An 11,888-nucleotide genomic window follows, 5' to 3' on the forward strand; every position below is an offset into this window, starting at 1 on the left:
ATGTTAGTTTTCTAACTTATTTGCAAGTAAACATCTTTGAGCATTGTATTATTTTTTATAGCTAATATTGTTATTATATTATCATCATTTGTACTATTAGAGCTTTAGTGCCGGTTCACACTAGCGCGGCACGACAATGAATGTCAATGCAAGTCGCTCCGATGTCCCCCCGAAGAAGTACAGGAACTACTTTCTAAGTCGGTGCGACTTGAGTCGCTCCTATTAGAACGGTTCCCGTAGCACTGCATGGACCGCGACTTGTCAGGCTGACCAGTCGCCTGACAAGTCGCGGTAGTGTGAATGGGCACTTAATGGACTAGTTAATAATAGGAGCATTCAGGAGAGATAATATATATTAATAATTTAAATAGGGGAAATCCAAAACCACCCCCTATTTGTTTCACTCTTGTTATGCATAATAATATAAACACACAAGCAATATTGTGCCCCAAAAAACAGGAAAGAAATAGAACACATTATGGGATTTCTCTCCTGCATTGAAATACAGGTCAAACAGTACATTCACTTGCTTTGTAAGTGAAAACATCATCTCAGTTTGTTATTACTGCAGTAACAATTGGCTTGGCTATCTGAAAATCCATTGTACAGCCTGTTGTGAACTTGTTTTTCAGTTATATGCAATACTCCCTACAATACTGTAATTAGACTGCAAATTACTTGAAGGGAGGGGGGGACTCAAAACTGAAATGCTTTTGTAGTCACATTATTTATAAACATGAACATAATAGAAAGTACTGTAAATTAAAATTAAAAAGTGCATTGTCGTAGAAGGTGAAGGCCTGAATAAAATTGAGGTCGCACACCATAACAACATTTGGAAACTAATCTTCAAAATATAGCCTAAAATATAGCAAATACAAAGAAACGTATTCCATATTTTAAACATTTTTGTCTTCACCAACATTTTTAGAGGGGGGTCCTGATTGGCAGCAATAGGGCCTTTAGGTCAAATTCAAATTAGGACACTATCTGCATGGGATGTGCATGTTCTCCCTCTGCTTGTGTGGATTGTCCTTGGGCCTACCAGTTTCCTCCTACACTCCAAAGACATGCTGGTGGGACAATTGGCTCCTCTCTATATTGTCCCCAAATATGTGTGTATGTGAGATAAGAACATTAGATTGTAAGCTCCTTGAAGGCATGGACTGATGTAAATGTACAATATGTAAGGAACTGCGTAAACTGATGGCACAATATAAATACCTGTAAAAAAAATGAAACAAGCAAATCAACATGTGCCTAAATTCACTACTCCAATCGCAGGATCAGAGCCTTACCATAAATAACATTTTATATAGGTAATATGGCGGTCATCCGCAATCAGTAGACATTTTGAGTTGATTTATTAAAACTGGAGAGTGCAAAATCTAGTGCAGTCATACATGGTGGCCAATCAGCTTCTAACTTCAGCTTGTTCAATTAAACTTGTTCAAGAAAACCTGGAAGCTGATTGGTTTCTATGCAGAGCTGCACCAGATTTTGCACTCTCCAGTTTTAGTCAAAATGAACCCCTATGTGGACGCCTCCAAAGCAATCCCATTTTAGATAAATGCATCAAACACATCTACTAAAACTACTGGTTTCAAAACTTTCTGAGTCACAGACCTGGAGTTATGACTTGCTGATCTGCATACATGTTCCCAGTCAGTGACTAAAAAAGTTTTAAAATCAGTGGCTCTAGTTCCTGGCATTTTCAGAAGGAGGTCAGTAATGGTAGACAACTTGCTTCTTTTAAGAAAAGCTGTAATTGAATTTGTCTGTTCTGTTTTTTGTTTTGTTTTTTGCCTTAGTTTGATAATTTGGTCACTTTGAGGACTTATGCACTTATCAAACTTAAATGGAAAAATAAGGGGGTATTTCTGCGCTAATAATTGATATAAATGTGAGGAAAATGGGTAAAAGAAAATTAATAAAAAAAAACAGCTAGCACAAGATCCACAGACAGTGATCAAAAGGTACAAATATTCACAAAAAGTGCAGCGCTAAGTATAAACAATGATAATAAATACAATGACAAATAAGGGGTTCATTCAAAAAAACATTTTGAAAAACCATAAAGAAGTAAGTATAAAGTGACTAGAATTCCCAAGGAAAAGTCCAAAAAGAAGCAAATCCAAGAAGGTAATTGTGATAACAGTCCTTCCTTCCTGTGACACCCAGGGAATGTGTAGAGTGGGGACACCCCAGTGCACAAGTGTGGGAAGCAGCTTACCAAAAAGCCATGGCTACTCAAATGAATGAGAAAGCCTCGCCAGATAAAACATATCACATAGATCTCAGGAACTCAAAGAAACCATGGGTAGCGGCGTGGAATAGTAAAATCCTCAAGGAAGCTCCATAGTGGTCAGATGGATGTATGGAAAAAGAATGTACAAAAGACCATAGCGTAATACCATAAATAACAATGGTGAAGTTTATTTAAGAGAACTACTCACATAGATGTAGTACAAGCAAGCACATATAGAATGGTGGCTGGGGATTAAATCACGGCATCCCGCATGTATCCAGTCAGCACAGACAATAATAGCCGGCTCAGTGAAGGGGCGTGTGGACGTTGCGTCTGGAGTCGCCAATGTTTCGTCATCAAAAGACGTCGTCTGGGCGTTATGGGATTACGCTATTGTCTTTTGTACATTCTTTTTCCATACATCCATCTGACCACTATGGAGCTTCCTTGAGGATTTTACTATTCCACGTCGCTACCCATGGTTTCTTGGAGTTCCTAAAATCTATGTGATATGTTTTATCTGGCGAGGCTTTCTCATTCATTTGAGTAGCCATGGCTTTTTGGTAAGCTGCTTCCCACACTTGTGCACTGGGGTGTCCCCAATCTACACATTCCCTGGGTGTCACAGGAAGGAAGGACTGTTATCACAATTACCTTCTTGGATTTGCTTCTTTTTGGACTTTTCCTTGGGAATTCTAGTCACTTTATACTTACTTCTTTATGGTTTTTCAAAATGTTTTTTTGAATGAACCCCTTATTTGTCATTGTATTTATTATCATTGTTTATACTTAGTGCTGCACTTATCAAACTTAGCAGCAAGTCAAAAGCAGCCAAAAGAAAGCATGCTATACTGTATATTAGATGTAGATGTCACAAGGGCAACCAAATTTAATTTATAGTTCATGAAAGTTTATTTCTGGGCCTTCCCTATTCAGGTTTTTCATTTTCCATGTAATCCTTATTTCAGAATGTTTAATATGCACACAATATGATATCACTTAAGTTCAGTCCCAACATCGAGACAAATCCAGTGCTGATGAATGTCAAGCATTCCTGAGTACATTCTAGCCATAGGGAATGCACTTATTGGCAGAACTTGTAATCAAAGAAAGAAGCTAAAAGACAAATACGTGCCAGGTAGAGAGAAGACATAGCTTGAGCTCCTTTTCTAATAGTAGTGCCATACCTTGACTGCATATCTTGTTGCGTTTTGGGCTGACTGCCTTCGGCAGGAGGGGGGGAATGAGACACGTGTTGCTGGAGCTCCACCAATGACTGATAATACTGTTGCTGTTGATGCTGTTGTTGCTTGAAACGTGATAGACTGAAAAACAGTCCTAAGATGGCTTTCAGATTTCCATTCTTTATTTCTGTAGTGAAAAAGAATACACCAAAATAAGTAAAAAAAGAATAACTCTTTCAAGCACAGTGCAGTTTACAACTATTTTTGCACCTACAATAATAGCAGGAAGTAGTCATTTCATATTGTTTTTCATCTTTCTTAAATGATAACAGCAGACACTTTTTTTTAATTTTGAACAGAGTGCAGGTTTCATTGCAGTCTATGCCACCATTAGGGGACCAAAAGATGGGAAATCCAAAATTTCACAGTTCGCACCAAAACAAGAGGCAAGATCTTCCAATGAGTACACCTGTTCCTGTGACAACCAAAAGTAGATTTCCAATGCCACTCTCCCCTATAGGAAGCTCATACATGCCCATCAAGACTGTCCAACCAAATTCCAGAATATATAGGATCGGTGGATAGTTCATTCTGAAATCTTCAATCCATCATCGGTGGATCAATAGCCTTAATTTTACCTTGATGTCCTCCCCCTCTGGGGTGGCCTGGCTTTGCCTGCTTAGCTCAGTAAACTTTGGATGTCTGGGAGACTTTCCCGTCATTTAACAGTTGGTAGTCTACCATATTCCCAAATTTTAATAATAATCTCTAATAATAAAGTTATATATTACTGTTTATGTCTTCCTATTTTGTGCATTTTGTTTGATGGAGCATTGTGTATTCTGTAAAAATGTCCCCTGTACTTGGATGTTGTACCCCTTCCTATGTTTCCTCAGTGTTCCTTCTGCATCTCTTCCATTTCCTTTTATTACTTCAACAAAACTGTTTTTAATGTGAAAATGGTTTTCCCTTTCCTTTTTTTCTTTAAGATGCTGTTTTTTGAGCAGAATTAATTACATTTTTTACACTCAGAAAGAGATGTGCAAAAGATTGTTTCCAGGTCAATAGTATGGATGCTTTGCATAGAAATATAATAGTCTCATTCATTTCTTAGCGTGTGAGGTAGTCTGGAGGTCCTCCATCAATCCCAATAAGCAAACCTTGGTACATTGTATTTTAGGAAGGCCTAACATCAATTCAAGAAACCCATTGACCTGTGACCCAAATGAATGCACATGTGGGCATATCCATAGTGCATAAAATTATCAGCCTTTCTAACTACAGGCATGAAAAAAAAGTGAACAGTGTTTACATTTCAACGTTTGTTATCACAGAGGGGTAAAATGTATCTGATGATAAAGTTTGAGTTGGATAGGTCTATCTTTAGAGATTTCTTCTCACTTTAGAGAGATTGTATCTGCTTCCAAGACAGCAAATAATAGAAAACCTTGCCAATGGGACACTGACAGAAAAAAAAAAAAAAACATAAAAATAGACAGAGTTTTCAAGCAACACTGTCACTAACTTTTCATAATAAATGCTATATTTAAAAACTATGACCACAAACAATTACAAATGTCAAGGTTACGTAAAAATTACTGTTAGGTAAATACTACAACAACTGGAAATATCTATTGGTATAGGTACACAATAACTAAAGCAGAACCTGCATTGGTATGTGAATGGAGGAGGGACGGGAGAGTACAGACAGATGGCTTCAGTACTGGCCTCATCTTTGAGGAAACTACAGTAGTTGGCAGAAAATACCTAACACAGTGAAAAACTACCTCCATTGCACTGCTACCCTGGGCACTGGTATCATGTGAGTTGGGAGGGGCACCACATAGAGTTCCAGCCACTACAAGCTGATAGGAGTAGTGACATCAGCATTGCAACTCCTGTCAGCTTAGCGCAGCAGGTTATAAGCCGAGTTTGGAGAGCAGAACAGAGTCAGGAGTAGGTTCAGGCTGTATTCTTTCTCTCTCGCCTCCAGCTCCTCCTCCTGCCACTGCAGCATTCCTGTATTGGGACTGCACAAGGTTTGTCTACCCTCCACATCTGCTGCCAGCAAAGAATGTGGGTAGGGGGAGATGAGAAAACTCTGTAAAGTCCCATTCTGACAGACAGGTGTGTCCCTAAGCCATGTTCGCATACCCCTTAAGCAGCCAGCATCTCTCCCCGCTGGCTGCCTGGCAAAAAGTGTTAAAAGTCAGCTTGCCCTAGGCTCCTCCTCAACTCTGGCATGCCAAGATGAAGAGGAGCCTAGGAGTAAGAGCACGACACAGCCATCTGCCACGCTGTATCTGAGGTCTGTGTGAAGGGGGAGGTGAGAAATGCACTGGGGAAATGCATAGTGGGGGGGAGGGGCAGAGTAAGAAACATATGTTGTGGGGAACCAATATTTTTCTGCTAAAAAACACATCCAATAAAAATTTAAAAGATAAAATTTCTTCATAAATGTAGGCCAATATGTATTCTGCTACCTGTTTTGGTAAACAAATCTAAATATGCGTATATTGATTGGTTTACGTTATAGTGTCTATAAACTATGGGATATATTTATGGAATTTTTTTTTTATACTAGTAATGATGACGATCAGTGACTTCTAGTGGGACTGTGATATTGCGACAGACATTCTGACACAAATTGACACTTTTGACACTTTGCCTGGAACCAGTGACACTAATAGAGTGATCAGTGCTAAAAATATGCACTGTCTGTACTAATGACACTGGCTGGGAAGGGGATAACATCAAGGGGGATTAAGGAGTTAACTGTGTACCTAGCCAGTGTTTCTGTGCTAACTGTGTGCTGCTTTTACTAGGGGAAGTAATTGATTCTAGTCCCTGCTTTGCAGGAACACAGAATCTATTACTTCCCCCTTAAAGGAATGGCGATCTGCCTTGTTTACATGGGCAAATCCCTGTTCTGTGTTGTTTACAGACGATTGGCGAGTGCTGGAGGAAATAGAGTGTCCCAGACCAGGTTCTGCTGTGAATTTTCACAGCAGAAGTGGCCTGCCAGCGGCGCATATATATATATATATATATATATATATATATATATATATATATATATATATATATATATATATATATACGTGATCTTTTACAGTTGTCGTCCTGTAGCAGTAAAACTGAAATGGGGCAGATGGCAAGCGGTTATCCTAATATTTATTCTAGGTCAGTGATTGGACAAGAGGGTCTGCATGGCAGCTTGGTAATAAGCATTTCCAGAAGGAGAAGTCAGCAATTGCTTCCACTACACTTCTCTTATGAATTCTATACTTCAATTGTACATATCTCTCCAGTCTACACCTAGAACGATTAATTCATTTGCCAGCTCAGCAACCAAAATGCTTAGAGGCACCCTTGCCACAGCATATTGTATAAACCAACATAAAGCAGAAAGTTATGCTAACATCTCACCTAGGTGTGTTTTGTGTCATATCATTCTCTGTTCCTTCTCAAAATATTGCTCATGTAACTTAGTCAGTGAATAGAAAATGTAAGGAAGCCAGCTAAAACTTGTCAGCCTTCTGTTTGTTTTTAAAGGATTATCCATGGCCTCAATTCCCCGCTATTTTCTTCACCGTCCTCCAGAGAACTTCTGTTGTCCACACATGACCTGTAATAAGTCGTGTGTGAAGGTACTCAGCGTTTCTTCATTTTTATCTAAACAGAACTATGAAACACAACACTCCTAATCCCAAACAGACCTCCACCTTAGTCATGCAGTTTGGAGTCATGTTGAAAGCTCAAATTAAAATCCCAATAGGAAATAAAGAAATAAAAATATGAACTTCCAGTGACCAACCTATACTACAAAGAAGTATTGGACCTATGCTCAAACTTTAGATATCTTGCTGAGATGGATAAATAAAAATATTAGAAGGCCTGAAGTACTTAAAGTGTATGTAAACCCCAAATATTTTTCAGTATGCTTGGCACCGTGCCTCACTGTATGTATTATTATAATATTATACAGGATTTATATGTAGTGCCGACAGTTTGCTCGGGGCTTTACAAAATTAGGGAAGACAGTATAATTTGAATACAATTCAATAAAAGTAGATTAGGAGGGCCCTGCTCGCGAGAGCTTACAATCTAAAAGTACATAGGCACGCGCACACATATACATACATACATATATTTATACCATATCTCTATACATATATACAGTATATGCTGGTATATAAGACAACTTTCTAACCTTGAATTTATCCCCCAAAAATCGGGAGGGGGGGGGGGCTCCTCTTGTAAGCGGAGTATAAAATGTGAGGACTACTTTACATAGTTAGTTTGAACCAAGCTAGCCCAAAACCAACATCCCTAATCTCTCAACCCGCTGGGTGTGCGATAATACTGTACGTACCGTAGCTTTGGTTACATACAGTATACCGCGCTGAGCCAATCACAGTAAGCGATGTATTCTATTAATGAATACAAAGCCTGCTCAGATTGGCGGAGTCAAAGAGGCAGGCTGATGATGTTACTACCTCTGACTCAGCCGATCCGAGCTGGCTTTGAATTTATTAATAGAATACATCACTCGCAGTGATAGGCTCAGCGCGGTATACTGTATGTAGCCAAAGTTGTACATACAATATTAGCGAACATCCAGCAGGCTGAGAGATTAAGGAAATTTGTTTTGGGCTGACAAATTAGTGGGTGTAATCGGCCAAAGGGGGGGTAGTCTCATACGGTGAGTATAGCCCAAAACCTATATTTTAACTGGAAAATTAGGGGGTCGTCTTATACGCCCAGTCGTCTTATATGCCTGCATATACGGTACATACGTAGTATATACAAAAAAATACTGTAGATCCTGCCTCTAAGGTACCACACACAACATTGTCACCATCTTGTGCATGCTCCTTCAGTTGGCCATTGGGTCACTTATCAGGTCTATCCAATAGGCAGCCCGATGGCCAAATGAATCAGCAAGCACAGTAGGCTGACAAAACTGCCACCAATCAAGAGGAAGTAATCAAGCATTTTAACCCTGCAACAGGAAGGGATAGGGAACTTTGTGACTGATTATGGACAAAAAATAATTTGTTTAGGAAAACCGTATATAGTGAAGCATGAGTCCGAACATACAGACCGGCCAGCACAGTGCATACGTTTGGAGCTCTTCTGCCTGGCAGCACCAGAGTTATCAGTTTGAATCCCAACCACGGAACTACCTGCCTGGACTTTGCATGTTCTTTTTCCTGCATGGGTTTCCTCTCACCCTCCACAGATGCGCTGGTAGGTTAAATGGGGCCGTGTATGTGTAAATGTAAGATAGGGGCCTTAGATCAGGGCTCATTTCAAGTCCTGAGCTACCAGCCAGGCCTTAAGAGTTACTCACCACCAGTTACTCCACCCAACCCCTACACTGCCTGAACCCCCCTAAACATGCCCACTTAAATCATCTCATGAAATGAGAACATGTAGGTTTAGTTAGAGTGCCGTGGTAGTTCATTGAGTCTTCCTGTCAAGGAGTATCGGCTTACCCGTACAGGATGTAAGGGCAGACTGATACACTGACAGTGTGTGCAAGAGACCTGCATGGCATCAGCGTTCTGGTGATCGCTGGTGGAATGCTTTCCAGGCTCCTGCAACAAAAAATAGTAAATGCACATTTTTTTACTTGCTTACTTATAAGTGATTGTATCCTTTAAATATATGGGGGTTGATTTAGCAGCAGTACATTTGATCATAAAATAAAATGTTGCAATAGTTGCGCAGGGGTGATTTTTGTTTGTTTTTCACATTAGGAGATCTGGCAGAGGCTGAGAGCAATAGAAGTAAGATTTTCAAGTTAAGAATGCATATTTTAAATAGATTTTTTTTTCTTTTTAGCTCAGAATTTAGCGTTACTTTAAATGATCTGTGATCTCATAAGAACAACAGCAGGAAGGACTTGGAAAAGCATCACTGCCTTGCTCCCCGACTACTGTACTGATTCTTGTACCTTTCTGTATTAAAGTGGAGCTCTACCTAAAAGGGGAGGTTCAGCTTTAAGGTCTCCTCCCCGGCTCCTGTTTGTGAAACAGAGCTTTTGGGGAGAAAGGGGGGAGGCGGGAGCAGGTCCCCGACTTTGACAGGCACCCGCTCCCACTTTCATTCCGGTCACCTTAGGCGATTGGGAGCAGAAGTTCTCCTTCCCGAAGTCTTCTGGGATACTACAGGTCCTAGAAGACTTTGGGACCAGTCACAGAGCAAACTCCGCTTGCACATGCGCAGTGGAGACCCGGCTATGAAGCTGCAAGCTGTCACAGCTGGGTACCCATGGTGAAAATGCCGGCGCCGCTGAGGGAGTACACAGAGAGGAAACGGCTGGGGTGAGTGCACCGCTGGGACGTGAGACAGGTGAGTGGCTGTTTATTAAAAGTCAGCAGCTACACTTTTTGCTGACTTTTAATAAAGACAAAAATAACTGGAGCCTTGCTTTAACCACTTTACGACCGCCCACCGCAGATGTACTGCGGCAGGCAGCCACTCCTGGGCAAAGTGACGTAGGTATACGTCGTTTGCTCTCAGGAGGCTAGGGGGCGAGCGCACGCCATCGGCAGTGCGCTCCCGCCCCCGCTCCTCAGCGGGGAAGCCGATGCGTGTATCAGGCGGCTCCAATTGCCGCCTAACACCTGTGATCGTTCCCCACTGAGAGAGAAGAACTGTCAGTTGTAAACAGACCTGACCGTTCTTCTCCCTGGGATGATCATAGAAATCATGTGATCCTTCTATATAGGATCATATGTCTCTATGGTCATTCAGAAGCCCCCCCCCCCACAGTTAGAATCACTCCCCTAGGCTCACATTTAACCCCTTGATCACCCATACTGTTAACCACTTCCCTGCCAGTCTCATTATTACGGTTACAGTGCATATTTTTAGCACTGATTATTGTAGTAATGTCACTGGTAACTGTCACGGGTCCAAACTGTCCGCTACAATATCGCAGTCGCACAAAAAATTACAGATCGCCGCCATTACTAGTAAAAAAAAAAACAAAAAAACAATAAAAATGACATAAATATTTCCCGTAGTTAGTAGACGTGATAACTTTTTTACCAAAAATATCTAGTAGAAAACAAATTGGCCTAAAATACTAAAAATGTGGATTTTAATTTTTTTTTTTTTTTTGGAGAATGTCATATAGCAGAATGTGAAAAATATTTTTTTTTCTTCAAAATTGTCGCCCTTTTTTTGTTTATAGCGCAAAAAATAAAAATTGCACAGGTGATCAAATAACACCAAAAGAAAGCTCTATTTGTGGGGAAAAAAATATTTTTATTTAGGTACAGTGTCGCACGACCGCGCAACTGTCCATTAAAGTAACACAGTGCAGAATCGCAAAATAGGGCCTGGTCAAGAAGGGGGCAGATCCTTCCAGTCTTAAAATGGTTAAACTGTATACACTTTGGGGCAATAATGGGGATGGGGGTGGCAGATATCATAATGATGACAAAATATTCTGTTCCTGTTTCTTTATTAGGACAGAATGTTTAATAGATGGTAATTCAGGCTACAAAAATATATTCACCTAAATGCTTTGAGCTTATACCCATCTTCAGTGCTGTTTAAGAAGCTTCAGATAGGATATGAACACAGACAAAACATTGAGAGGACACCTTTCTGAGCATAGCTAAGTATATTGGTGATTCAGACATGCATCAGCTGGCTGACATTTGTTCTGTTTAAGGTAGCTGTACTAAAATAAAGATTACACATTATGGAAAAAACGGCTACATTTCAGTAATTATACTTTCCTGCAAAGACAAACAGCTTCTGAAGAAAGACTTGCCCACTTTTTTTTCTAACGCAGAACAGCTTTTATCGGGATTCTAAAGACTTTATTTTGATTCATTTAAGGGATCTGATAAATTTTACAAGACATTGCCTTGGAGCCAGAAAAGAGGAGATATGATCAAATACAATTTCACACGCAGATGTGAATACCATTTTATTGTGACTTAGATGTGAATAACAATTTATTGTACTATCCTGAAAGGAAGTGTCTTCCCTTTGCTTTTGTCTTCTCTCTTTAAAGTTCAATTTGGCACCGCTACCAACCACAAACAATAAAATAGATTTTTCTTGAGGCATTGGTTTGAGAGCAATAAATATGAAGAAAAGCTTAGTGATAATTTGTGTTACATTATTTCCCACTGATATTATCACTCTTTACAGCTTACACTTGCTTGAAATAATAAATGAGTAAATGAGTAAAGTAAAATATTTTTTCCAAGCATGTTCCCTGTAATGGGATTTGGTAAAAAGACTCCTTAGAATAATAACAAGGTTACCATAACACCCCCTATATGGAAACCCCCTGGCGTCTTGAATGTAATGCACTGGTTTCATCATAAAAATGTTTTTTAAATTCTCGCAATATTTTTCAAAATCATATTGCCGAACGTAATCTACTAAAGATTCTTTGTGTCACCTTGTCAGTTGATTATGGC

General features: G+C 39.8%; 1 protein-coding gene across 15 annotated transcripts in view; it reads right to left on the reverse strand.

Moving 5' to 3' along the window:
* Positions 1-11,888, reverse strand: part of NAV3 (neuron navigator 3) — a 921,889-nt gene that overhangs the window by 271,524 nt on the left and 638,477 nt on the right. For all 15 annotated transcript variants that reach the window (XM_082254072.1, XM_082254071.1, XM_082254082.1 and 12 more), the window contains one exon: positions 3,436-3,619. In XM_082254072.1, coding sequence (XP_082110198.1) covers positions 3,436-3,619 — 184 coding nt within the window. The remainder of the gene's footprint in view (positions 1-3,435; positions 3,620-11,888) is intronic.

Source organism: Pelophylax lessonae (genome assembly GCF_965119305.1).
Source record: "Pelophylax lessonae genome assembly, chromosome: 4".
Classification (NCBI taxonomy): Eukaryota; Metazoa; Chordata; class Amphibia; order Anura; family Ranidae; genus Pelophylax; species Pelophylax lessonae.